The sequence below is a fragment of the Papio anubis genome, chromosome 14 (genome assembly GCF_008728515.1).
Source record: "Papio anubis isolate 15944 chromosome 14, Panubis1.0, whole genome shotgun sequence".
Classification (NCBI taxonomy): Eukaryota; Metazoa; Chordata; class Mammalia; order Primates; family Cercopithecidae; genus Papio; species Papio anubis.
The window spans coordinates 47,704,597-47,731,884 of NC_044989.1; the positions used below are offsets into that span (position 1 = coordinate 47,704,597).

The following is a 27,288-nucleotide window of genomic DNA, read 5'->3' on the forward strand; positions in this document are numbered from 1 at the left end:
ATAATTTTAATTTTCTTAAATATATTGAGGCTCATTTTGTGGCCTATCGTATGCCACAAACTTCCATTGGAGAAACTTCCATGTGCTGTTGAATAGAATGTTTATTCTGCATTTGTTTGGTAGAATATTCTGTATATATCTGTTAAGTCCATTTGTTCCAGGGTATAGTTTAAATCCATTGATTCTTTGTGGACTTTCTGTCCTGATGACCTGCGTAGTGTTGTCAGTGGAGTATTGAAGTCTCCCACTATTAATTGATTTGCTGTCTATCTCATTTCTTAGATCTATTAGTAATTGTGTGTGTGTGTGTGTGTGTTTTAGACAGAGTTTTGCTCTTGTTGCCCAGGCTGGAGTGCAATGGTGCGATCTCAGCTCACCTGCCTCAGCCTCCCGAGTAGCTGGGATTACAGGCATGCGTCACCACGCCCTGCTAATTTTGTATTTTTAGTAGGGACAGGGTTTCTCCATGTTAGTCAGGCTGGTCTCCTACTCCTGACCTCAGGTGATCGCACGCCTCGGCCTCTCAAAGTGCTAGGATTACAGGAGTGAGCCACCGCACCTGGCCGTAATTGTTTTATAATTTTGGGAGCTCCAGTGCTAGGTGCGTATATGTTTAAGATAGTGATGTTTTCCTGTTGGACAAGGCCTTTTATCATTATATAATGTCCCTCTTTGTCTTTTCTAACGCAGTTGCTTTAAGGATTGTTTTGTCTGATATAAGAATTAACTATTCTCGCTTGCTTTTAGTGTCCATTTGCATGGAATATCTTTTTCCACCCCTTTACCTTAAGTTTATGTGCATTCTTAAGTGAGTTTCTTGAAGGCAGCAGATGGTTGGTGAGTTCTTACCCATTCTGCAATTCTGTATCTTTTTTTTTTTTCTGAGATGGAGTCTTGCTTTGTCGTCCAGGCTGTAGTGCAGTGGCGTGGTCTTGGCTCATCACAACCTCTGCCCCCCAGGTTCAAGTGATTCTCCTGCCTCAGCCTCTCAAGTAGCTGGGATTACAGGCGTGTGCCACCACATCCAGCTAATGTTTGCGTTTTTAGTAGAGATGGAGTTTCACCATGTTGGTCAGGCTGGTCTTGAACTCCTGACCTTGTGATCTGCCCTCCTCAGCCTCCCAAAGTGTTGGGATTACAGGCGTGAGCCACCACTCCCGGCCCTCAGTTCTGTATCTTTTACGTGGAGCATTTAGGCTATTTACATTCAACGTTAGCATTGAGATGTGAGGTATCATTCCATTTATTGTGGTATTTGTTGCCTGTATACCATATTCCTTTTGTGTTTTTTTAAATTGTATTTTTGTTTTATAGGTCCTGTAAGATTGATGCTTTAAAGTAAGATTTATGTTTTGATGTGTTTCCAGTATTTGTTTCAAGATTTAGAGCTCCCTTTAGCAGTTATTGTAGTTCTGGCTTTGTACTAGTGAATTCTCTGAGCAATTTTTGTCTGAAAAAGACTCTTTCATTTATGAAGCTTAGTTTCCCTGGATACAAAATTCTTGGCTGATAATTGTTTTGTTTGAGGAGGCTGAAGATAGGACCCTAATTCCTCTGGTTTGTAGGGTTTCTGCTGAGAAATCTGCTGTTGATCTGATAGGTTTTCTTTATAGGTTACCTGGTGCTTTTGCCTCACAGCTCTTAAGATTCTTTCCTTCATCTTAACTTTGGATAACCTGATGACAGTGTACCTAGGTGATGATCTTTTTGTAATGAATTTCCCAGGTGTTCTTTGAGGTTCTTGTATTTAGATGTCTAGGTCTCTAGCAAGGCTGGGGAGGTTTTCCTCAATTATTCCCCCAGATATGTTTTCCATACTTCTAGATTTCCCTTCTTCCTCCAGAACGCCAGTTATTCTTAGGTTTGGTCATTTAACATAATCCCAGACTTCTTGGATTATAGGTGTGTGTCACCACACTTGGCTATTTTTTTTTGTATTTTTAGTAGAGATAGGGTTTTGCCATGTTGGCCAGGCTGGTCTCAAACTCCTGACCTCAAGTGATCCACCTGCCTCGGCCTCCCAAAGTGCTGGGATTATAGGCATGAGCCATGGTGTCTGGCCGGAAGTGTATCAGTGTATCTCTGTCTCTTTCTGTCTCTGTCTTTCTGTCTCTTTCTCTCTCTCTCTCTTTCTCTTTCTCTCTCTCTTTCTCTTTCTCTCTCTCTTTTTCTCTCTTTCCCTCTCCTTCCTTTTCTCCACAGGTAAGTTCTACAGAAGTATATCTTAGTGAACCACTTACTCTTTTTTTTTTTTTTGAAATGGAGTCTCACTCTGTCACCCAGGGTGGAGTGCAGTGGCACAATCTCGGTTCATTGCAAGCTCTGCCTCCCGGATTCATGCCATTCTCCTACCTCAGCCTCCTGAGTAGTTGGGCCTACAGGTGCCTGCCAGCACGCCCGGCTAATTTTTTGTATTTTTAGTAGAGACAGTGTTTCACTGTGTTAGCCAGGATGGTCTTGATCTCCTGACCTCATGATCCGCCCGCCTCGGCCTTCCAAACTGCTGGGATTACAGGTGTGAGCCACTGCACCCAGCCCACTTACTCTTTTTTTTTTTAATTCCCCCTGAGAGGGGGTCTTGCCATGTTGTCCAGGCTGGTCTTGAACTCCTGGACTCAGGTGATCCTCCTGCCTCAGCTTCCCAAAGTGCTAGGATTACAGGCGTGAGTTACCATGCTTGGCCTAAACCACTTATTCTTTATTTTTTTGAGGCAGTGTCTCACTGTGTTGCCCAGGCTGGAGTGCAATGGTGCAATCTCGCCTCACTGCAACCTCTGCCTCCCAGGTTCAAGTGATTTCTCCTGCCTCAGCCTCCTGAGTAGCTGGGATTACAGGTGCCCACCACCACGCCTGGCTAATTTTTGTATTTTTAGTAGAGACAGGGTTTTACCATGTTGGCCAGGCTTGTCTTGAACTGCTGACCTCAAGCAATTCGCCCCACCTTTGCCTCCCAAAGTGTTGGGATTGCAGGTGTAAGCCCTGACCTAAACCACTTATTCTTTTTTTTTTTTTTTTTTTTTTTTTTTGAGACAGAGAATCTTGCTCTGTCACTCAAGGTGGAGTGTAGTGGCATGGTCTCAGCTCACTGCAACTTCTGCCTCCTGGGTTCAAGTGATTCTCTTGACTCAGCCTCCCGAGTAGCTGCGATTACAGGCATGCACCACCATGCCTGGCTCAATTTTTGTATTTTTAGTAGAGATGGGATTTCACCATGTTGCTCAGCCTAGTCTCAAACTCCTGACCTCAAGCAATCCACCCGCCTCGGCCTCCCAAAGTGCCGGGATTACAGGCATGAGCCACCACACCCAGCCTGAGTCACTTATTCTTGATGGGCTTTCAATGTATCCTGATATTTTACATTTTTTGATTATAGTAAGTGATGATTTAATAGTGATTAGCTTATGTTTAGGGTTGTTATAGAAACGTTAATACTTATGCTTTTTTGAGATGGAGTCTCACTCTCTTGCCCAGGCTGGAGTGCAGTAGCACGATCTTGGCTTACTGCAGCCGCCACCCCCCAAGTTCAAGCAGTTCTCCTGCCTCAGCCTCCTGAGTAGCTGGGATTTCAGGCACATGCCACCATGCCCCGCTTATTTTTGTGTTTTTATTAGAGACGTGAGTAGTTTCCCCTGTTGGCCAGGCTGGCCTCAAACTCCTGACCTCAGATAATCCACCTGCCTCAGCCTCCCAAAGTGTTGGGATTACAGGCGTGAGCCACCATGCCTCCCAATACTTACACTTACTGACCTAAGCATTGCAGTAGTTCATGAGGTACACAGTTGTGTTCTTGAAAATGAAAGCTTCACGGAGTTTTACGTGAATCTTGCGGACAATTAATCTGGAGTTCCTAACAAAAGTTATTTAATGACTTGATTATTTGAGCATTTTACATTTTGATACACTTAAGAAGCTAACAAATCATTTCCCTGTGTGATCTTTGAGATTCTTACTAAATAAATTGGTTACCTTATCAGTTTCTTGTTCCCTTCCTTCATAAAGTCATTCATTCAACAAATATCATCAACTGGCTACTTTGTGCCAAACATTTTTTAGGAGTTCTGATAGATGAAGTCCCTGTTTTGTAGAGTTTCCATAATAGTGAAAGAGTGGAGGGAGACAGACAGTAGGGAAATAAATGGACAAGAATTTAAAATAGCATTAGGTACAATAAAGAAAGCATAATGTGTTGGTATGATACAGTGACTTGGCAAGGGGCCAGGGAGACAACAGATCCTGTGGCCAAAGAAGGCCTCTTTAAGGAATTGCTATCTAAGGTGAGACTTGAACCATAAAACGGTGCCAGCTGTTAAGAATTGGAGGGGACAGAGGAAGGAGTCCGGGCATGGTGGCTCATACCTGTAATCCCAGCACTTAGGGAGGCGGAGGTGGACAGATCACTTGAGCCCAGGAGTTTGATACCAACCTGGGCAACATGGCGAAATCTCATCTGTACAAAAAATACAAAAATTACTCAGGCATAGTGAAATGCACCTGTAGTCCAGCTACTCAGGAGGCTGAGGTTGGAGGATTGTCTGAGCCTGGGAAGTCAAGGCTGCAGTGAGCCATGATTGCGCCACTGCACTTCATCCAGGGTGTTAGAGTGAGACCTCATCTTTTTTTTATTTTTTTATTTTTTTTATTTTTATTTTTATTTTTTTTTTTGAGAAGGAGTCTCGTTCTGTCGCCCAGGCTGGAGTGCAGTGGCCGGATCTCAGCTCACTGCAAGCTCTGCCTCCCAGGCTTACGCCATTCTCCTGCCTCAGCCTCCCGAGTAGCTGGGACTACAGGCGCCCGCCACCTCCCCCGGCTAGTTTTTTGTATTTTTTAGTAGAGACGGGGTTTCACCGTGTTAGCCAGGATGGTCTCCATCTTCTGACCTCGTGATCCGCCCGTCTCGGCCTCCCAAAGTGCTGGGATTACAGGCTTGAGCCACCGCGCCCGGCGAGACCTCATCTTAAAAAAAAAAAAAGAAAAAAAATTGAGGTAGGAGGGGAGGCTAGTGGGATCAGCCAGTGCAAAGACATAAGGCTGATGTGGTCTTACCTTGTTGCAGGAGCGAAGGAAACCTAAAGTGGTCAAGCATAGAAGTAGAGAATTATGACGAGGTTGGTAGGAGTTGAGACTAGAGGCCTGTCTGAGATTTTTAACTTTTTTTTGTGCTGTGGACCTTCTTGGCTACTGTTGAAGCCCATTAGTAGTGTTTTTAAATACATAAAACGCACAGTTACAAAGGAAACTGATTGTATTGAAATATGCTTATCAAACTATGAAACAAATTCTTGATGTAAGAATGTCTTTTTTATTAATGCATTGAAAAATACCTGACAGAAAGCCTACTACTTGACTTCCGAAGTAAGAGTGAGGTTAAATAATGCTTTAAAATATCTCAAAACTAATATGATATGAAAATATAGCTGGTGATTTAATTAGTAACAAAGACACAGGTACTGGTAATACTGTCATGGCTTATTGCCTACATTAATAATGAAAGCAAACGCTAAATTTCAGCTAGAGGCTAGAGGAAATAAAACTAGAATTTTCTTCTTTGTTTATGTACTGCTATGAATACCAGGAGTCCTTTGGTTAAGACCTCAGGATAGCTTGTGTAGGGCTTTCCAGCCTGTGATCACTGGTGGAGAATGTAGCTTTACAAAATCTAGTTGGAAATTGGCAACTGGGGTTTGGTACAAGTTACAAGGAAGGGAAGGGATTTAAGATGCTAGTGAAAGCTTGGAGGATAAGGGAGCAGGAGAACTCGTAAGGAAGTTTATAAACTGAGAAGGGCTGCAACAAAGTGGGCTCGTGTGCTTGAGGAGCCAGAGGACATGTTGAGGGTGACGTAGGTTCTGAAGTTCATACAGATATTTATGCAGTATGGATTCTTGGAAAACCTTCTTCAGTCATGTGCTAGAAAAATAACAGCTTATGGAAAAAACAGGGTTGAAGCAGACCTGAAAATACATGAATTTTTAAAAACCACTTCTAACAGAAGCGTAACAAACTGTAATAAAAACTGTGGCCTTCCTGGCATTTGCACCCAAGCACCAGCATTAGCCAACTCTTTGAAGCCTTAGATCTGTGGCTGTTGTTTTCTCCTTTGAGATGTAGGTCCTTGAGGGCATTTGCTTCTAATAGAGGCTAGTTTCGTCAGAATTAAAAATCTGAACCATGGTATGAAATTGAATTCTTTTTTTTTTTTTTTTTCTTTTTCGAAAACACTGGCAAATGTTTTGTACCCTTGAGCTTTCCCACATATCTTAACATAGTGAGTGGAAAGTACAGTGGCTGTTAAGCCAACTACTCTGAGGTCTTCACTGCTAAGGCTTACTCTTAATTGTGTGAGAGCTTAACCTTGATCCCTTTAAAACATTAATGGGCTGGAAAAAAAATCATTCATAAACCAATGCCACCTCTGAATTTTGCTGCCACGATTCCCTTATTTACCAATAGTGCATGAGCTAATTTGGAATAAAGAACTATGCATTGTAGCACAGCAGACATTGTGTGGGCAAAGTGTTGTTTTTATTCTGTCTAAATAGTGCTTCACACGTATGTACATATTTTCTAAATATGTATAGATGCTGTTGTGATTAATAATAAAACATGAATCCTTAAAACAATTTTGCTGACTTCATAGTAGTTTTTCATCATTTTCTCAATAGCTGCTAAAATTTCTGGAGAAGTTTGGGAACTGTTGCTTTGGAGTGAAATGCAGTGTGTTAGGTATCACTTGCGGAATTCTTCTAAGGGAATTTATTGGCGATTAAAAAAAAATCCTTGCGTTATACCAGTAGTAATACAAAGTAACTTGTTGAGCTTCTGTTAAGTGTCAAGGACTGTACAAGTATGGTATATAGTTATCTCATTTATTATTTCTGGGTAGCTATTATTATTCCTTTACACAAAAAGGGAAAATGAGGCTCAAAGTATCATGCTCCAGCTAAGAGAGCCAATGGGTAGCAGAGCTGGGATCATTACCCAGGTCTCTAGTCCTGCCTACTTTTTCACAGTATGTACTCCATTGCTTCACTTACTCCTTCATACATGATTCCCCAGCATATGCTCTTTTTTTTTTTTTTTTTTTTTTTTTGAGATAGAATCTCGTTCTGTTGCCCAGGCTGGAGGGCAGTAGTGTGATCTTGGTCTAACTGCAGCCTCTACCTCCTGCGTTTAAGCAATTCTTCTGCTTCAACCTCCCGAGTAGCTGGGACTGTAAGCCTGTGTTACCACACCAGGCTAATTTTTGTATTTTGAGCAGAGATGAGGTTTCACCTTGTTGGTCAGGCTGGTCTCAAACTCCTGAGCTCAAGTGATCTGCCCGCCTCAGCCTCCGAAAGTGCTGGGATTATAGGCATGAGCCACCATACCCGGCCTCCCCATCATGTACCCTTAAATACCATCAAGTACAGTTCCATTGTGTAAAAACTTGGCTTGATTTAATCTGTTAATTGGAACACTGTTATTAATGGAAATTAGGAATATGACGTAAGCTAGAGATTTTATTTTAATGACTTTGGGTTATTAAATCTATAAGAAATGAAATTCATTTAGTCATAATTAATGTCATATTTCTGCATCTGTATTACTTGTTGGATTTACAGACAAGGGAGGTAATGTATTATTAGTGGGAAGCTTTGAGTGCTACATCATTTCCCTTCCTATAAAATAACTTGAGTACTAAACAATTTGAATTAAAACACCTGAGTAAATAGTAACTTTGGAGACCTACTGTACTATTTGTAACTTTTGGATCAAATGATGCTTGTTTATCTCAGTCACATTTTTATGATTTGTATTTTGTAAAAATGAGATCTTTTTATTTGTTTGTTTTACTACTTTCTTTTAGGAAAACACCAGAAATTATTGTTGGCAGTTTTTGTGACTCCTCTTACTGATCTTCGTTCTGATTTCTCCAAGTTTCAGGAAATGATAGAAACAACTTTAGATATGGATCAGGTATGCAATATACTTTTAAATTTAAACAGTAGGTATTTTTTAAAAACAAAGGCCACATTAAGAAAGCGTGTAGATTTTTCTTTTTAGTATCTAATTGTAGCACCTTTGTAGACAGTGGAGGTAAGACGAAGTGACAGATGGGAAAAGGATTTTTTTAAAAAATAGCAACTGTTTCAGTGGCTGAAATACAGATTAGCAGAGGAAATGAATATTGGGCATAACTGTCCTGGTTAAAGACAATCTCATAAATGAACAATTTCATAAATGCAACTGCATTTTATTTTCAAAGAGAAGGAAAATTATAGTCACTGGAAAAGGAAAGAGAAGTTAGAGGTAAACATAGGACACACAAGAAAACTTTCATTTTGTTTGTTTTCTTGTTTTTCTTTTGAGACTGGGTCTCCGTCTGTTACCCAGGCTTAAGTGCAGTGACACTGTCATAGTTCACTAACCTCTCAAACTTCTGGGTTCAAGTAATCCTCCTGCCTTAGCCTTAGTAGCTGTAAATACAACTGTGTACCACCACGCCTGGCTACTTTTTTAAAAACTTTTTTATAGACATGAACTCTCGCCGTGTTGCCCAAACTGGTCTCAAAACTCTGGCCTCAAGCTATCCTCCTGCCTCGGTCTTAGCCTCCCAAAATGCTGGGATTTCAGATATAAGCCACCTTGCTGGGCCACTTCTGTTTCTTTTCCACGTAGAGAGTTCTTTGCAGGAGGAGGTTAGAATATGTATGCATCTCCTAAATAGTTGTTGAATATAACTAAAAAGTTAACCAGGACTCTAAATACTATTTACTTCTAAAATTTCTTGTTAATTGAGAACATTTTGGGTTTAAGTGATCTATATCTCATGTCTTTAACAATTTTGAGCAATAACTGTATGTAAAGTGAGAACAGTTTGTGAAATAGTTGAAAATATCCTTACATGAAAGTGAATTTTAAAGCACAGTTTATGACATGGTAATGCTTTGTTTCGAATCTGTTAAAAATTTGTTTATATGAACAAGTTTACCAGTTTACTATGGTGAGCCCATTGAATATAGTGGGGTTTTTTTCCCCCCCCTGAGATGAAGTCTCACTCTTGTCCCCAGGCTGACGTGCAATGGCGTGATCTTGACTCACTGCAATCTCTGCCTCCTGGGTTCAAGTGATTCTCCTGCCTCAGCCTCCCGAGTAGCTGGGATTATAGGCGCCTGCCACCAAACCCGGCTAATTTTTGTATTTTTAGTAGAGACAGGGTTTCATCATGTTGGCCAGGCTGGTCTTGAACTCCTGACCTCAGGTGATCCATCTGCCTTGGCCTCTCAAGTGCTGGGATTACAGGTGTGAGCCACCATACCCGGCCTGAATATAGTGTTTTTAATTTGCAAGACTTTAAAAATAGTATTTTGAAATTTTTCTAAGTTAAATTCCCTGTTAAAATGGTCATGCAGGAATATATGCTTGCATTATTCATATTAGGGTAACCGTTTGGTTTGCTAGTTTAAGTCAGATTCTTTGCATTACTTTTTTTTTTTTTTTTTTGAGATGGAGTTTCACACTTTTTGCCCAGGCTGGAGTGCAAGGGCGCTATCTCGATACACCTCAACCTCCTCCTCCTGGGTTCAAGCAATTCTCCTGCCTCAGCCTCCCAAGTAGCTAGAATTACAGGAATGTGCCACCACACCCGGCTAATTTCGTATTTTTAGTAGAGATGGGATTTCTCCGTGTTGGTCAGGCTGGTCTCAAACTTCCAGCCTCAGGTGATCAGCCCACCTCAGCCTCCCAAAGTGCTGGGATTGCATGCGTAAGCCACCGCGTCCCTGCCCCCACACCCTTTTTAAAAAATGAGACAGAGTTTTATTCTGTCACCCAGGCTGGAGTGCAGTGGTGCGATCACGGTTCACTGCAGCCTTGAATCTGGGCTCAAGTGATCCTCCCACTTCAGCCTCCCAAGTAGTTGGAACCATAGATGTGCACCACCACACCTGGCTGATTTTTAAATTATTTGTAGAGATGATAAAAATAAAAAACCTGCTGCCATGATTCAATTACCTCCCACCGGGTCCCTCCCATGTCACATGGGGATTATGGGAGCTACAACTCAAGATGAGATTTGGGTGGAGACACAGCCAAACCATATCAGATAATAAATTGTGGAGAGCCAACAAGATTGAAGAAAAGAGGTTTGAGCTTCGAGGGGTGGTAAATTGTGGGAAGGTAAATATGTGGGGCAAACTAATGGAAGGTAAAGGTTGTTTTAGTAAGATTTGTTTTGCATACCCAAATCAAGGTGCCATCTCCAGTGATTTAAGAGTCTATGGTGATCAAGAGTAGTTCTCTTGTAGTGCACGTCTTACATGATGGGCAGGAGCAAGAGAGAGAAGGGGGAGGTGCTACACACTTTTAAACAACTAGATCTCAGGACAAGTCAGTCACTATCATGAGAGGAGTACCCAGGGAAAACCACCCTCATGATCCATCCAGTCACCTCTCACCAGGCTCCACCTCCAACACTGGGGATTCCAATTCCAATTCAATGTGACATTTGGGTGGGGGCACATATCCAGATCATATCTCCTCATATAGCTGAATGGTATTCCCTGATGGACATACCACATTAATTATTAATTTATTGATTGATTAACAGGATCCTGCTCTGTTGCCGAGACTGGAGTGCAGTGGTTTGATCATAGCTCATTGCAGGCCTTGAATTCCTGGGCTCCAGTGATCCTCCCACCTCAGCCTCCTGAGTACCTGAGATTATAGGCGTGTGCCACCACACCTGGCTAATTTTTTTATTTTTTAGTAGAGACACGGTTTTTGCTATGTTGACCAGGCTGGCCTTGAACTCCTGGGCTCAAGCAATCCTCCTGTCTTGGCTTCCCAAAGTTGTAGGATTACAAGTGTGAGTTTAGAGAGGTATAATTTCTTACTCAACTCCAAGTATTTTATTTCTATTATCATTTGTTCTTTGGTTTGTTAATTATTTAGAAGTATATTTTTAAATTTCCAAGCTTGGTGTGTATCCGTTTCATAAAATTTCCCCATGTATTTAAAATTTGGATGTGTACTCTACTTTTGGGATTGTTTTTTCATTTCATTGTCTATATATGCTCGCTAATTTTTGATCTGCTGGGTTACTGAGAAAGATGTGGGTTTCTCCATCTAGGTCTGTTTTTGGTTAATATGTGAGGCACAGAGCTGTTGTTTTTTCTGGTGAATTGAATCTTCATCATTCTTTAGGGACTCTATCCTTAATTAATAATGCTTTTTTGCCTTACATTTTGTCTCATTGTAAGAGAGCTATGTCAGAGTACTTTTTAAAACACTTTTTAATATGGTGTATATTTTTTCATTTTTTTGTGAGGTTTTTTTAACCATAAGTTTAAGCAAAATAAAGCCTATAACTGGATTTTATGTACTTTTAAATTTAATTTGATTTTTTTTTTTTTTTTTTTTTTTTGGTGAGGTGAAGTCTCACTCTGTCACCCAGGCTAGAGTGCAGTGGCGCAATCTCGGCTCACTGCAGCCTCTGCTTCCCAGGTTCAGCCTCCCTAGTAGCTGGGATTATAGGCCCGCTGCCACGCCTGACTAAGTTTTTGTATTTTTAGTAGAGACAGGGTTTCACCGTGTAAGGCAGGATGGTGTTGATCTCCTGACCTTGTGATCTGCCCGCCTTGGCCTCCCAAAGTGCTGGGATTACAGGCGTGAGCCACCGAGCCTGGCCAAAATTTTAAATTTTAATATTATATTGAATTTCTTTTGGTTGGTTTAAATTGAGAAAGTTATTTTGTGTATATTCTCTTTTTTGTTAGCTTTCTGTAATTTGATTTTAATTCCTTATTCCTTGCATAGTTTGCTTCTGGTATGTGAAAGTGTACTCTCTAAGTGGATAGTAATTAGGAACAATTTATCTCAACCTCATTTATTGAATAATTTAAATCAAGAGAATGGACTCACTCTGTTATATTAAGCTTCCATACATAATTGTCTGCTTAATTGTAATGCCTAGTAAGGATACACTTCATTCTTTTTTTAGATGTTCTTTCACAATTTCATGTAAATTTTAGTTGTATTGTTTCAAAAAAGAATTCCTATCGGACAATCTGTGGAAATACATAGCTTATTAATATTAGATCTAGTTTTCTCTTTTCATAGTTTACCTCTTTCTTTCTTTCTGTCTTTCTTTCTGTCTTTCTTTAACTGAGTCACACTCTGTCACCCAGGCTGGAGTAGAGTGGCACGATCTTGGCTCACTGCAATCTCCACCTCCCATGTTTGAGTGATTCTCCTGCCTCAGCCTCCCAAGTAGCTGGGACTACAGGTGCACACTGCTACGCCCAGCTCATTTTGTATTTGTAGTAGAGATGGGGTTTCACCATGTTGACCAGGCTGGTCTCAAACTCCTGACCTCAAGTGATCCACCTGCCTTGGCCTCCCAAAGTGCTGGGGTTACAGGCATGAGCCGTGGCGCCGGTCCAATTCCTGTAGTTTTTTAATCAGTTGAATTTAACATTTATATTCTTCTTTTAAATCTTCCAATAGGCAATTATCTTTATAAAGGTCCTATATAATCAAGACTTTGTTTCTGAATATTTTATGTAGTTTTTGCTATTGTAAATGAGATCTATTTTTCGTTGTGGTTTCTTGCTGTTATTACTGGTAAGAATTTAGTGAAACAAAGTACTTATGAGTATGTTTTTAAATTGTGAGATTTTGATTAACTTTTAAGAAAATTCTTTTGTTTCTTAGAGCTTTTTGAGATTTCTAGGGTATATCCTTGGTTTGGGCAACATACAACTATTACAAGTTTTGCACATTGAACATTACTTAGTAATTTTTAGGGAGAACATTTTAAATGTTTAGGAAAAATATAAATAAAATGTAGAATACTATTAGGGACATATACATCATCAGCACTGTATCTGTTTCATATGAATCGTTTTTATACATATAGAACTCTGAAGTCCTAATGAACAGAATTTTCCATCTCAGTAAATAGAAACTCCTTAATAGTTGTGACTGAATAACTTATGGATAGCAAATTATTTAACTGAAAACAGTAAAATTTAAGTGGGAGGAAATATTTGCTTTATAATTTCTGTCTTTACTGATTATTTATAGGATTTTGTCACTTTGTTCTGTTTGCAGGTAGAAAACCATGAATTCCTTGTAAAACCTTCATTTGATCCTAATCTCAGTGAATTAAGAGAAATAATGAATGACTTGGAAAAGAAGATGCAGTCAACATTAATAAGTGCAGCCAGAGATCTTGGTAAGAATGAGTCATTGGAGGTTGGAATAATTCTTTTGTCTATACAGTGTCTTGTCTATGTTGATGCCAGAATTATTTTATAAGTTTCCTGTCCCCAAGATGATGACTCCACATTCTTGTCAAACAGAAATCGCCCTACAGGCCCTTGTATGATGTCATTTAAAAAGCCCTATTTTAAATGTCACCTCCACTGGTAACAGGATACTCCTAGGAGGATCACCAAACCCGATTCTCCTAGGAGTAGTGCGTTGATTTGGCTTTGGGGTTTCCAAGCACTTCATTAATGCCAATTTTTGGAAAAAGTCTGTCTTCCATACCAGCTTATTAATTCCCTATAGGTTCACACTTTTTTCTCCTCTGGATTTTCATCAAACATGTGTAAGGTGCTCAGTACAAAGAAGTTTAGAAATCCAGAACAAAACAGTGTATTTAAGCAGTAATAAACTTCCGGATAATCTGATGCCCATACCTACATATATAAAAAATTTGCAAATAGTTTCTGTAGAGAGTCCAAACATGGACTAGATCCCTAATTAAGAACTTTTGCATTAAAATCCATCTTCCTCATTTCATAGCTAAGGATATTAAGGCTCAGAGAGTTTATGTATCTGGAGTTAAAGTTATTTTGTATTTCCTTAATAATTTTTGACTTAATAGAAAGTTAAAGTACCTGCACATTTCTGTGTTTTACCGTATGTTAACTTGTTTGGCTGGAAGTTTTTCTGCTGATAATTGGTTTTGTGAGGGAAGAATCCTGTTAAGGATGCATCATTGGACTGGGCATGGTGGCTCACACCTGTAGTAATCCTAGCACTTTGAGAGAGACCAAGGTGGGCAGATTGCTTGAGTCCAGGAATTCGAGATCAACCTGGGCAACATGATGAAACCCTGTCTGTACAAAAAATACAAAAATTAGCCCGACATGGTGGCATGCACCTGTGGTCCCAGCTACTCAGGAGGCTGAGGTGGGAGGATCACTCGAGCCAGGAAGGTTGAGGCTACAGTGAGCCATAATTGCACTACTACACTCAGCCTGGGTGACAGGGTGAGATCCTGTCTCAAAATAAGAAAAGAGAATGCATCATTGGCCAGGCACAGTGGCTCACGCCTATAATCCCAATACTTAGGAGGATCACTTCAGCCCAGGAGTTCAAGACTAGCCTGTGCAACATAGACCACATTTCTACCAAAAATTAAAAGGAAAAAAATTTGCTGGGTGTGGTGATGCACACCTGTGGTCCTAGCTACTTAGGAGGCTGAGGTGGGAGGATTGCTTTAGCTTGGGAGGTTGAGGCTACAGTGAGCCATGATAGTACCAATGTATTCCATCCAGCCTGAGGGACAGAGTGAAAGTGACACCTTGTCTTTAAAAAAAGAAAAAAAAAGAATGCATCATAGTATACATTAAATTATTGCCTATTTTTTTGATCTATTTTATTGAGTGCTAATGAGAAAATGGCAAAAACTTGTTTTTTACGGTATAAATTAAGTTTAATTTCATTTAAAATTAAGTAAGTTTGTTTTATTAAAAAGTATGTTGAAAGCAACATAAATAGCACTCAAATTGAGACAGAAACACTGTAACTGTAGTGTAAGAACATTAGGCTGGGAGTTGGGAAACACGAGTTCTAGTTTCAGCTTGGAAATTTTTTCTGAAGCTCTTTACAAATTATTTAATTTCTCTGGTTTTCACCACATTCTACTGTAGCATTAACATGTTGGATTCATTGCTTTAATTCTTAGACCTACTTAGGTCTTTAATTCTTAGACCTTAGTGTCATCAGAAATGCCATTACACTTTGAGGATGTGAGCCTCATTTTAAATAAAGTTGTGATCCTCATGGCAGCCTCGGTTTACATGTGTTAAATAAACAGTATTCTGTAAATACCATTGTCTTTCATGTTTGGTGATGTTGCTATTGTTAACACTGCAGTGAAATGCATATATAAGCAAACTACATTATGTACTCATGAACATGGTCCTTTGTTTTGAAACTTTGATCACTGATTGTTTGCAGTCTTTCATTGCGGAACTACTCTTTCCCTTTGAATGTTTTGAGAGATTCCTTTGTTCAGATCAGTCCAATTTTATTTCTGGATTGGTCTCTACTTTCCCTTTCCTCACTGGTCAAGCGAGGTCTGTCTTTAGTTGTTTGCTACTACTAACATTTGATGGCCACACTTCAGCAAGTACATTTGTAAATACTCTCTCCCTCTCTCTTAGTTTGTAGTCTAGAGATCATATTGGTTAATGAAATTATGAAGAGGGAACATATTTATAAAAACCCAGAAATTCTCGATGCAGAAAGTCTAGCTGATTGTGAACCCAAAATACCCGAGACAGGTCTCAACCAATTTAGAAAGTTTATTTTGCCAAGGTTAAGAACACATCCATGACATAGTCTCACGAGTTTCTGATGACACGTGTGCAACGTGTGCAAAGTGGTTAGGGTACAGCTTGCTTTTATACATTTTAGGGAGACATGAGACATCAGTCAACATGTGTAAGATGTACATTGGTTCGAACTGGAAAGGCAGGACAACTCGAAGCAAGGGGCTTTCAGGTAATAAGTAGATAAGAGACAAAAGGTTGCATTCTTTTGAGTCCTTGATTGACCTTTCACTGAATAGTCTGGCTCAGTGAATCTGCGTTTTTACATAAACAATAGGGCAGAGGAAGCAATCAGAAATGCAGTTGTGTCAGGTGAGCAGAGGGATGACTTTCTGTCCCTCACCTGTGAAGATAAGCTATCAGTTTACATTGCTAGGGTGAAATTCAACAGAGTTGTTTGAGAGTGAACATCTGGAGGCTCACAAGGAATTTCCTTGTGGGCAAACTGTGAGGGAGGTATGTAGCTTTTTAATCTTTGTTGCTATCTTATTTAGGAATAAGATGGGAGGCAGGTTTGTCTGACATAGTTCCCAGCTTGACTTTTCCCTTGGCTTAGTGATTTTGGGGTTCCGAGATTTATTTTCCGTTCACGTATCAATCAGATCATTTGGTTTGTGAAGTTTCCTATGCTTAACGAAAATATGTGCACTAGTTTTCCTAGAGTTTCATTGTCAGAGTCTCAAGTTTTTGTTTGGAAATTGTATTTGGTCACATTAATTATACTCTATATTAGTTCCAAAGAAATAACTTTGGTTAAGAAAATAATTCTCATGCATAACTCCACGAGGGTGGGGTTATACCTTAATCCATCCTCATGTGCTCACAACAACTGGGGCGAATGTGTTGCCCAGTGCTGGTGTTCTGCAGCCTTGGATAGGTTTACCCAGAAAGCAGCTTTCAAGTCAGAAACTAACATTCATAAGGGAGTTGAGGATTTTATAAATAGATATCCGTAATTCATGTAGTTTTCAAGTAAGTAGTATTTGAATCTTTTCTGGTTAGATAATAATTGTGATGTGTTGTCGTATAACAATATGTTTTTCATTATTTAAATAATTTTAGAGTTACATTGAAAAATGGCTGTAGATATTTATGGAATACTTTTTCTTTTCTTCTTGATTATCAAGGCTTGGACCCTGGCAAACAGATTAAACTGGATTCCAGTACACAGTTTGGATATTACTTTCGTGTAACCTGTAAGGAAGAAAAAGTCCTTCGTAACAATAAAAACTTTAGTACTGTAGATATCCAGAAGAACGGTGTTAAATTTACCAACAGGTTTGCAAGTCATTATTATATTTTTAACCCTTTATTAATTCCCTGAATGCTCTAACATGATGTGAATGTTCTATGATAAGGAAGTTTTACTAATGTAGTCATCAGGTAAGAGTCAAGCTTTCTTCCAAATAGCAGTCAGCTGTCCCAATACCATTTGCTAAATAATCCATCTGTTCCCCACTGACTGAAGTGGTACTTTGGGTCTGTTTTAAAGAGTCTACTTTTACCTTGTCTCACCATTCTTTTGTCTACGCAAAATATATTTTATCACTTATTCTGTGTTACCATATCTATTAGAGCTAGTTCCCGCTCATATCTCGGCTTTATTTTCATGTTTCTTTTATCTCTTTTTTTTTTCCCCCCCCCGAGACGGAGTCTTGCTGTGTCGCTCAGGCTGGAGTGCAGTGGCATGCAGTCTTGACTCACTGCAACCTCCACCTCCCGGATTCAAGCGATTCTCATGCTTCAGCTTCCTGAGTAGCTGGGATTATAGGCCTGCACCACCACACCTGGTTCATTTTTTTATTTTTAGTAGCAATGGGTTCTCACCATGTTGGACAGGCTGGTCTCAAACTCCTGGCCTCGAGTGATCCACCTGCCTCAGCTTCTGAAAGTGCTGAGATTACAGGTGTGAGCCAACGTGCCTGACCCACATGTTTATTTTTTGTAAGAAAACTGCTATCATTTATCAAGTTAAAAAAATTATTCTGGTATTTCAGTTGGGTGTTTAAATTAGTTTAGGGAAATATGAGGCCATTCACTAGATTCTAGCTTTTTTTTTTTTAATCTTGTTTCATGTTGAAACAAATTTTAACAGTTTTTTCCTGCCATTTTTCTAACTGATCTTAGGAAGTCCGTGAAGCAAATTATTGCTATGTAAAAAAAAATTATTTTAAATTAATTAAAAAATTTTAAAATTATATTTAAAATCTTCTGTGGCTTATGGTGGGGGGAGGCTAAAGCCTTTCTCCTTTTGTACTGTTCTGGAAACTACTCCCTCCCCTCCTGAATTTTCCCAGAACTTTACAGGTAGCTTATATATATATGATCCCCTGTCATCTGTTTATTTAACAAGTACTTTGAGTGTCTGTTATATGCAGACATTCTAGGTGTTCAGACACCCTAGTAATTAGTTTGTTCTTCATAACTCTCAGTAAAGAAGACATGTATATTTCTCATTTTATAGGTGAAGAAGCTAAGACTTCACTTTTCCTCAGTTAGACGGCTAGTGCTGGTGGGTGCCTAAACTTAGATCTTCTGTTACCAAATCTAGGTGTGTTGTTTTTCCAGCACAGTAGAATACTCCTGGTTCAAGAAATGTATATATTTTAGCTGGTATAAGATACAACTTTTGGGGTGTTCTAATCATCTTCAAGTTTTTTGTGGGTTAGTTATAACATATGAAAAAAGATTGGACTGAATGGCCACATGATGCCAAGAGTGAAAGTCACTCACTAGGTTATGACCTGTAGAATCTGGTCCCTGCCTGCCTCTGCTTTTATATTTTGCAACTTGTCCCTTCACACAGTGGTCTCACTTTTATAATGTCTTTCCCTCATGCATTTCTTTAATTCTTTTTTTTTTTTTTTTTTTGGCCTGTTTCATAGTAGTCTGTGCTGCTACTTGCCCCTGTACTGTTCTTGAGCTATACATGTCTGCTGTGCCATTGAGTGATTCCATCAAGGCCACAATTATCATCTTGATGAACTGATTTTCTCCCACTGCTGATAATTACTTCTCTCCTTTCTTTCTCCTTTACATCACCTCTTTTTGTTCTTAGTTTCATTCCCTTCTTGATTCCAGTTAATATTTTTTTCTTATTCTCATCTTCCTTGAGTATTTTTTATGTCAACCTCTATTTTTTGTTTTCTTTTTTTTCTTTTTTTTGGTGAAGGGTTTGGCTTTGTCGCTCAGGCTGGAGTGTAGTCGCACAATTTCGGCCCACTGCAACCTCCACCTCCTGGGCTCAAGCCATCCTCCCACCTCAGCCTCCCAAGTAACTGGGACTACAGGTGTGCCCCACTACTTTGTATTTTTAATAGAAACAGGATTTCCCCATGTTGCTCAGACTGATCTTGAACTCCTGGGCTCAAGCAATCCACCTGCCTTGGCCTCCCAAAGTGCTGGGATTACAGGATTACAGACGTTGTGCCCGGCTCAACCTCTAATTTTAATTTTCTCTTCAAATTGCTCAACGAGATTTAGTTTCAAAACATTTTCCTGGCTGTGCATGGTGGCTTACGCCTATAATTCCATCACTTTGGGAGGCCGAGGCGGGTGGATCACTTAAGGTCAAGAGTTCGAGACCAGCCTGGCCAACATGGTGAAACGCCATCTCTACTAAAAAATACAAAAATTAGCCAGGTGTGGTGGCACATGCTTGTAATCTTAGCTACTGTGGAGTCCGAGGCATGAGGATTGCTTGAACCTGGGAAGCAGAGGTTACAGTGAGTCAGTCATACCACTGAACTCCAGCCTGGGCAACAGGCTCAAACAAACAAAACCAAACCCATTTTTCTTATTTTGAAAACTTTTAGTATTGAAAGATATTTTTGCTACAGTAATGAGAAATACTGTTTGTGTGTTCGTTTGTGGGGTTTTTTTTGTTTTTTCTTTGCCTTTTTTTTCTTTTTTTTTTTTTTTGAGACAGAGTTTTGCTCCTGTTGCCCAGGCTGTAGTGCAATGGCGCTATCTCAGCTCACCACAACCTCTGCCTCCCGGGTTCAAGTGATTCTCCTGCCTCAGCCTCCCAAGTAGCTGGGATTACAGGCATGCGCCACCACACCTGACTAATTTTGTATTTTTAGTAGAGACGGGTTTTCTCCATGTTGGTCAGGCTGGTCTCAAGCTCCCGACCTCAGGTGATCCACCTGCCTCAGCCTCCCAAAGTGCTGGGATTACAGGCACCCTGCCTGTGTTTGTGTTTTAAAAGGGGTCATGGCTTTAATTTTTTTTTTCTTTCTCTGAGACGGAGTTTCCCTCTTGTTGCCCAGGCTGGAATGCAATGGCGTGTTCTTGGTTCACCGTAACTTCCATCTCCTGGGTTCAAGCGATTCTCCTGCCTCAGCCTCCTGAGTAGCTGGAATTACAGGCACGCACCATCATGCCTGGCTAATTTTTGTATTTTTAGCAGAGACGGGGTTTCTCCATGTTGGTCAGGCTGGTTTCGAACTACCAACCTCAGGTGATCCACCCGCCTCAGCCTCCCAAAGTACTGGGATTACAGGCGTGAGCCACCACGCCCGGCCGACTTCAATCTTAAATAAGGATTCCATTTAAATATTTTGTAAAAGGGCATAGGTCATATTTTTACTCAGGGGAATATAGTTATAGCAGGAATTGTGCCATTGCACTATTCCAAACAGCATAAAAGAACGTTAATAAATTGAATTCTAACCACATTTGTCCCTAAGGAGTTGTCTGTTTTCCACTTGTATTTCCATTTTAATTATTGTTTTGATGTTTCATAGGATACTTTGGATATGTTTCATGTAGTACACATTGCTTCTAGTACACATTTTAATATTTTTAATAAAACTGTTATGTTGATTTGCAGCAAATTGACTTCTTTAAATGAAGAGTATACCAAAAATAAAACAGAATATGAAGAAGCCCAGGATGCCATTGTTAAAGAAATTGTCAATATTTCTTCAGGTAAACTTAATAGAAATAGTAATGTTCTGAATGTCGCCTGGCTTTTGGTAATAGAAAAAAAAATCATGATATTTGAAGTGTGTTTTGTTATTTTCTAAAACCATTACATTTTGACTATTTAGTATGTTAGGTTTCCTATATAAAATAAGGCATGGTATGTTACGGTAGGACACATAACTGGAAATTACTCTTGTACATAGAAACAAAAAATGGCAGAAAAGCACAAAACTTACTATAGTTGTAACAAGGAAAGGAAACACTAGGGCCTACAACATACTAATGTCTTGGGTCATCTATGGGCTCATGAGGCTCTAGGTTATGGAAGTAAATACCACTGAAAAGCAAATATTAATTACACACGAGGCAGGTCTTTTTGAGTTCTGTGTGTCATTTTGTAGATTTTGAGTTCATTCTAGTGGCACCATTTGAGATCATTTTCATGTAATTAAAGGAACACAGCAACCTGACACTGTTATTGCCCTTAGAATGGAATGAGTATATGTTTAGCACAAAGTAGGTGGTAATGTGTTAAGTTGGAAGGCTTTGCCGATCATGGTGTGTATGTTGACTGTAACCTTTATTGTGCCTTTAAAAAATATACTCAAGAACTACCTTACCCAAGTAATTAAAGTTAAAATTACCAGTCATGGGACAAATGACCTGTACTTCCTGGTGTAATATAGAAAGAAGGACACAGTATCACCTATATGGTATTCTTGACCAAAATATTTAACCTGATTTTAAACAAGTAAAAATTCAAATAAATTTAGATTGTGGTACATTCAGGGCCTGAACTTTAATAAATGTCCATGTCATGGCAGCAAAAAAGAAATCAAAAGGTCTTAAAGAGACAGGGCAGCCAAACGCAGTAGACAGTTGTTGATTAGACCCCAATTTAGAGGTTGGAGCTGGGGAATAGCTATAGAGGACACTATTGGGGCGAATTGAGAAAGTTTAATATGAGACAATATGGTGTTAGCGTCAGATTTCTTGTGTGAAATGGTAGTGTTATGATTAGGAGAATGTCCTTGTTCTCAGGATATGCATGCTAAATTATTTAAGGGTAAATATTTTTTTGAAAGGTTATGTGCATGAATAATTCTGTAAATTGTGTTGCTATTATGAATTGTCATAATAAATCAAAAGGAAACATAAAACTCAAGGTTTTATTTTAATACACTTTATGTATTGTTGAAATGAATGGAATTGATTTGTAAAGATTACATTTTTGCTTGTTTGTATCAGAAAGCAGTGACATAATAATATTCTAGCTGAATTATGTTTCTTAGGCTAGATTGCATTTTAAAGAACCCTATAAATACCATCTATTTGAACTATGGATCTTCCTTAAAAAATAATATTTATTAAGCACCTACCAGGGCAAAGTTTTTAGATTTTAACATTTAAATTGCAGATTTTATATTAGAAGTCAACCTGAATTTAAATGAAACTTCTTCTTGGTCTGATATTACATATTACAAAATATTTGTATTTAAAAATATAATGGAGGCTGGACATGGTGGTTCACACCTGTAATCCCAGCACTTTGGGAGGCTGAGCTAGGAGGATTGCTTGAGCCCAGGAGTTTGAGACCAGCCTAGCCAACATAGGGGGACCCTGACTCTACAAAAAAATCCCCCCAAAATTAGCCAGGTGTGGTGGTGCATGCCTGTAGTCCCAACTACTCGGGAGGCTGAGGCAGGAGAATCACTTGAACACAGGAGGTCAAGGCTGCGGTGAGCCATAATTATGCTACTTCAGCCTGGGCAACAGAGCAGAGGTTGCAGTGAGCTGAGATCATGTCACTGCACTCCAGTCTGGGCAACAGAGCAAGACTCCATCTCAAAAAGTGTAATGGATCACTTTTATAATTTTCTGTCATACAATTAAGTCACAAAAGGTTAAGAGCCAGTTATGTGACATGCCAAGTATAGACTCTTAATTAAGATGCTTTGGTTTGCTTTTGGTATATATGTATGTATGTATGTATTTGATGGGGTCTTACCATCTTGCCCAGGCTTTAGTGCAGTGGTGTGATCATGATTCACTGCAGCTTCAACCTCCTAGGTGCAAGCAATTCTCCCCACTCAGCCTCCCAAGTAGCTTGGGACTACAGGCATGTGCCACCACACCTGGTTAATTTTTTAAAAATTATCTTTTGTAGAGATGAGGTCTCACTATGTTGCCCAAGCCAGACTCAAGCAATCTTCCTACCTTGGCCTCCCAAAGTATTGGGATTACAGGCGTGAGCCACCCTGCCCAGCCTAGTTTTCCTTTTTTACTATAAACTTATTCTTGTCAGTATGCTAGCAATTTTACAAGTTTTAAAGTAGTTATAGCAAGTACTTCACTCATGTTTAATTCTTAAAGGCTTATATTGCTATATAATAGGGTAGTGTGAATTCTTCCTTTCTTTTTCTTTAGAAAAACGTATTCGGTAAAAGTAATAAATTTTAAAAGTATACTGAGGCCAGGTGCTCACACCTATAATCCCAGCACTTTGGGAGGCTGAGGCGGGTGGACCACCTGAGGTCAGGAGTTCGAGACGGGCCTAAGCAGCATGGTGAAACCCTCTCTCTATAGAAGTACAAAAATTAGCTGGGTGTGGCGGCAGGTGCCTGTAATCCCAACTACTTGGAAGGCTGAGGCAGGAGAATCCTTTGAACCCAGGAGGCGAGGTTGCACTGAGCCGAGATCACACCATTGCACTCCAGCCTGGGCGACAGAGCAAGAGCAAGACTCTGTCTCCAAAAAAAAAAAAAAAAAAAGATATACTGAAACAGAGGAAGATAATTATGTCTGCTTGGCACCATTGTTAAGTTGATTTTTATTTTGAAAACATTTGATCGCTGTTACGGGGAACAAGGGAATAAAAAATGAGTTAAATTTCCAGCCCCTTGATTAAACTAATAATTTTTGGTTTTCCTAGAATTAAACGCTTTTATCTTGAATGTTCTGTGAAACTTTTGACATGATTGATAGCTGTATGATAGTCTGAATGACATGTGGGTCATGTACCAGCCCCTCCAACCTGTTAACATTTAGAATCTTTTCAGAAAAGTTAAAGCATCGTTAATTTTCTTCATGTTTTTTGTCTAGCATGTGTCAGAGATTTTTTTAATGTACCTATTAATAGCGTTTAGTTTTAATACTCTAGAACAGTAGAATCTTGGAAATGTTTTAAGTGACAATTAGAGATTTAAATTTATGCTGACATTCTCTGCATGTGATACTAAAGAAAGCCAAACTAACTGTTTTACAGTCAGTTTGTACAATATACCAGGCCTTGATGGTCACATTTCAACATGCTACCTTTTTGCTTACATGTGTCTTATGATGATTTTGAGGTGTCATTCTGGTTTCTCAGATACTTAAAATATAGAAAAAGGTGTGTCTTAAAATTGAGAGAATGTCTTAGATATCACTGCACCGTTTCTCTTAACCTAATCAATATATTATCAAAGTGTCTCCTTGTTAGTTTTCTTTTTTAAAGCTCTACACATTTCTTTATAAACAGCAGTATAGTTTTATATTTTAATGATAAGGGAAGGTACTCTACTTTTGTTTTTTGTGTGTTTTTGTTTGTTTTTGAGACAGAGTTGCCCAGGCTGGAGTGCTGTGGTGCAATCTCAGCTTACTGCAACTTCCACCTCCTGGGTTCATGCAATTCTGGTGCCTCAGCCTCCCGAGTATCTGGGATTACAGATATGCACTACCATACCTGGCTAATTTTTGTATTTTTGGTAGAGATGAGGTTTTGCCATGTTAGCCAGGCTGGTCTTGAATTCCTGGCCTCATGTGATCCCTAGTCTCATGCGATCTGCCCGCCTCGGCCTTCCAAAGTGCTGGGATGATAGGTGTGAGCCCTCAACCCAGCCAGTACTCTGTTTTTTTTTTTTTTTTGAGGCGGAGTCTCGCTCTGTCGCCCCCAGGCTGGAGTGCAGTGGCGCGATCTCGGCTCACTGCAAGCTCCGCCTCCCGGGTTTACGCCATTCTCCTGCCTCAGCCTCCCGAGTAGCTGGGACTACAGGCGCCGCCACTACGCCCGGCTATTTTTTTGTATTTTTAGTAGAGACGGGGTTTCACTGTGTTAGCCAGGATGGTCTCGATCTCCTGACCTCGTGATCCGCCCGTCTCGGCCTCCCAAAGTGCTGGGATTACAGGCTTGAGCCACCGCGCCCGGCCAGTACTCTGTTTTTGATAGCTATTCACAATGGGGAAGGATGTAGCACACATTTTAACCCTATGTTGAGTTTTAGGTGGGTTCCTTTCAAATTTTGTTAAGGCTAATTTTGTTAATTTTTTAAAAAAAGTATAAGTTAGGCCGGGCGCGGTGGCTCAAGCCTGTAATCCCAGCACTTTGGGAGGCCGAGACGGGCGGATCATGAGGTCAGGAGATCGAGACCATCCTGACTAACATGGTGAAACCCCGTCTCTACTAAAAAATACAAAAAAAAAAGTAGCCGGGCGAGGTGGCGGGCGCCTATAGTCCCAGCTACTCAGGAGGCTGAGGCAGGAGAATGGCGTGAACCCAGGAGGCGGAGCTTGCAGTGAGCTGAGATCCGGCCACTGCACTCCAGCCTGGGCGACAGAGCGAGACTCCGTCTCAAAAAATAAAAATAAAAAAAAAGTATAAGTTAGGAAATGGGTTTTGAATTCCCAAATGGGGGGATTAAATGTATTCTTACAGCTTATATCTGTTTATTATTCAGTATTCCTGTGTACATTTTCCGTTTTTATTTTTATACAGGCTATGTAGAACCAATGCAAACACTCAATGATGTATTAGCTCAGCTAGATGCTGTTGTCAGCTTTGCTCATGTGTCAAATGGAGCACCTGTTCCATATGTACGACCAGCCATTTTGGAGAAAGGACAAGGAAGAATTATATTAAAAGCATCCAGGCATGCTTGTGTTGAAGTTCAAGATGAAATCACGTTTATTCCTAATGATATATACTTTGAAAAAGATAAACAGATGTTCCACATCATTACTGGTAAAAAACCTGGTTTTTGGCCTTTGTGGGGATAACATGTTTTTTGTTTGTTTGTTTGTTTTTTATCTTGGAGTAGAAATATATTTAAAATTGATGGAGAAAATTCCCAGTTCTTAACATGAGAAAGAGAACATATTATTCTTACCAGTTAGTAATCTATTCACATTTGGATTAGAGGGAAGATTTAGAAGGTGAGATAAAAGCTTATGAGAGAATAATGTATTCCTTGAAACTTGTTCCACAGGTTCAGAACATTTAGAAACAAACATCCCTTCACACTCAAAGCTTACCTTTGAGCCAGTCCTCCAATACTGAGGTCTTTGAAAGTCAGGCCGAATTGGCTATGGGAGGACCTCAGGTTAGGGTACGAATTATTTTAAAACATGGCGCTATATTCATGTGAAACTCGAAAAAACTAGCCTTGCATATAGACTCATGTATCATGTCTCCGCTGAGATGTTTGAGAGATCTTAACTAGATCTAGAAAACAAAAAAGGAAGTAGGAGTTTTGGGGCAAATATATTTGGGAAACGGTTGATTGTATTTTCTTTCCCCAAATGGATTTTCAAGTTGTTCATATAATATAACCCCAACAAATAAATTGCCTGTTTTTCAAAAGAAGGATCCTGTTTTCAGGTTTTTGTGTGGGTTTTAAGTGGTTCGAAAGATTTGACCATACTGATGCACTCACTAGTAACCTCATTTACTAATGAGTAACGGTTTTGAGTTAATCAGTTAGGCCTGCACTACTTTTCTGGAAATCAATAAATTATCCCACAGGCAGCCTTGTGAGCCACGGGAAATGTGTATATGGTCTTTCTAGGCCAGAGTCAAATTACAGGTACATTTTTCATGGCTTCTCTTGATGAAAGGCCCAGTATCAGTTTGTCTGAAGAAATAATACCATTGCTTTTGGGGGTAATATGGGCAGTAACTCTGTCCACATCTTTGGGCAGCCTGTGGTTCTGCTTTTGTATGCCACGTCAGTGTAAACCTACATGATTAGTCATCATTGTACAGCTTAGGGCTAACATCCATTTATTAGTAGCAGAAAGAAATTTAAAATCTTGATTTCTGATATAATTTGTTTTGTAGGCCCCAATATGGGAGGTAAATCTACATATATTCGACAAACTGGGGTGATAGTACTCATGGCCCAAATTGGGTGTTTTGTGCCATGTGAGTCTGCAGAAGTGTCCATTGTGGACTGCATCTTGGCCCGGGTAGGGGCTGGTGACAGTCAGTTGAAAGGAGTTTCCACATTCATGGCTGAAATGTTGGAAACTGCTTCTATTCTCAGGTAAGTGCATCTCCTAGTCCCTTGAAGATAGAAATGTATGTCTCTGTCCTATGAGAAGGAGAAGTATATTTGCAGATTCTCATGTAAAAACATCTGAGAATGTTTGTCTTAGTTTAATAGTTGTTTTCCTGTGGACTTTATATACTTTGTATTATCTTAAAAGAGTGATTGATGATAGCTATGGAAAACTTTGATTTTTAAAGTTGTCTCTTTAAGTAGACAATTTATAAGCTACTGGTACTAGCTCACCTTATAAATCTCCACTACCATGTTTTCACTTGCACTGTTCACACTTCCTGGAATGGTCCTTCTTGCCCTTTATCCAACTTCTTTCTAATTTTTAAGTCCCTGATTGCCGGGCGCGGTGGCTCACGCCTGTAATCCCAGCACTTTGGGAGGCCGAGGCGGGCGGATCACAAGGTCAGGAGATCGAGACCACGGTGAAACCTCGT

The 27,288-nt window shown here is 39.7% G+C and overlaps 1 protein-coding gene across 1 annotated transcript in view; it reads left to right on the top strand.

The window, feature by feature from the left end:
* Nucleotides 1-27,288, top strand: part of MSH2 (mutS homolog 2) — a 75,195-nt gene that overhangs the window by 41,489 nt on the left and 6,418 nt on the right. The window contains exons 8-13 of the mRNA XM_031655136.1: nt 7,847-7,956; nt 13,093-13,216; nt 16,736-16,886; nt 20,443-20,540; nt 25,291-25,536; nt 26,632-26,836. Coding sequence (XP_031510996.1) covers nt 7,847-7,956; nt 13,093-13,216; nt 16,736-16,886; nt 20,443-20,540; nt 25,291-25,536; nt 26,632-26,836 — 934 coding nt within the window. The remainder of the gene's footprint in view (nt 1-7,846; nt 7,957-13,092; nt 13,217-16,735; nt 16,887-20,442; nt 20,541-25,290; nt 25,537-26,631; nt 26,837-27,288) is intronic.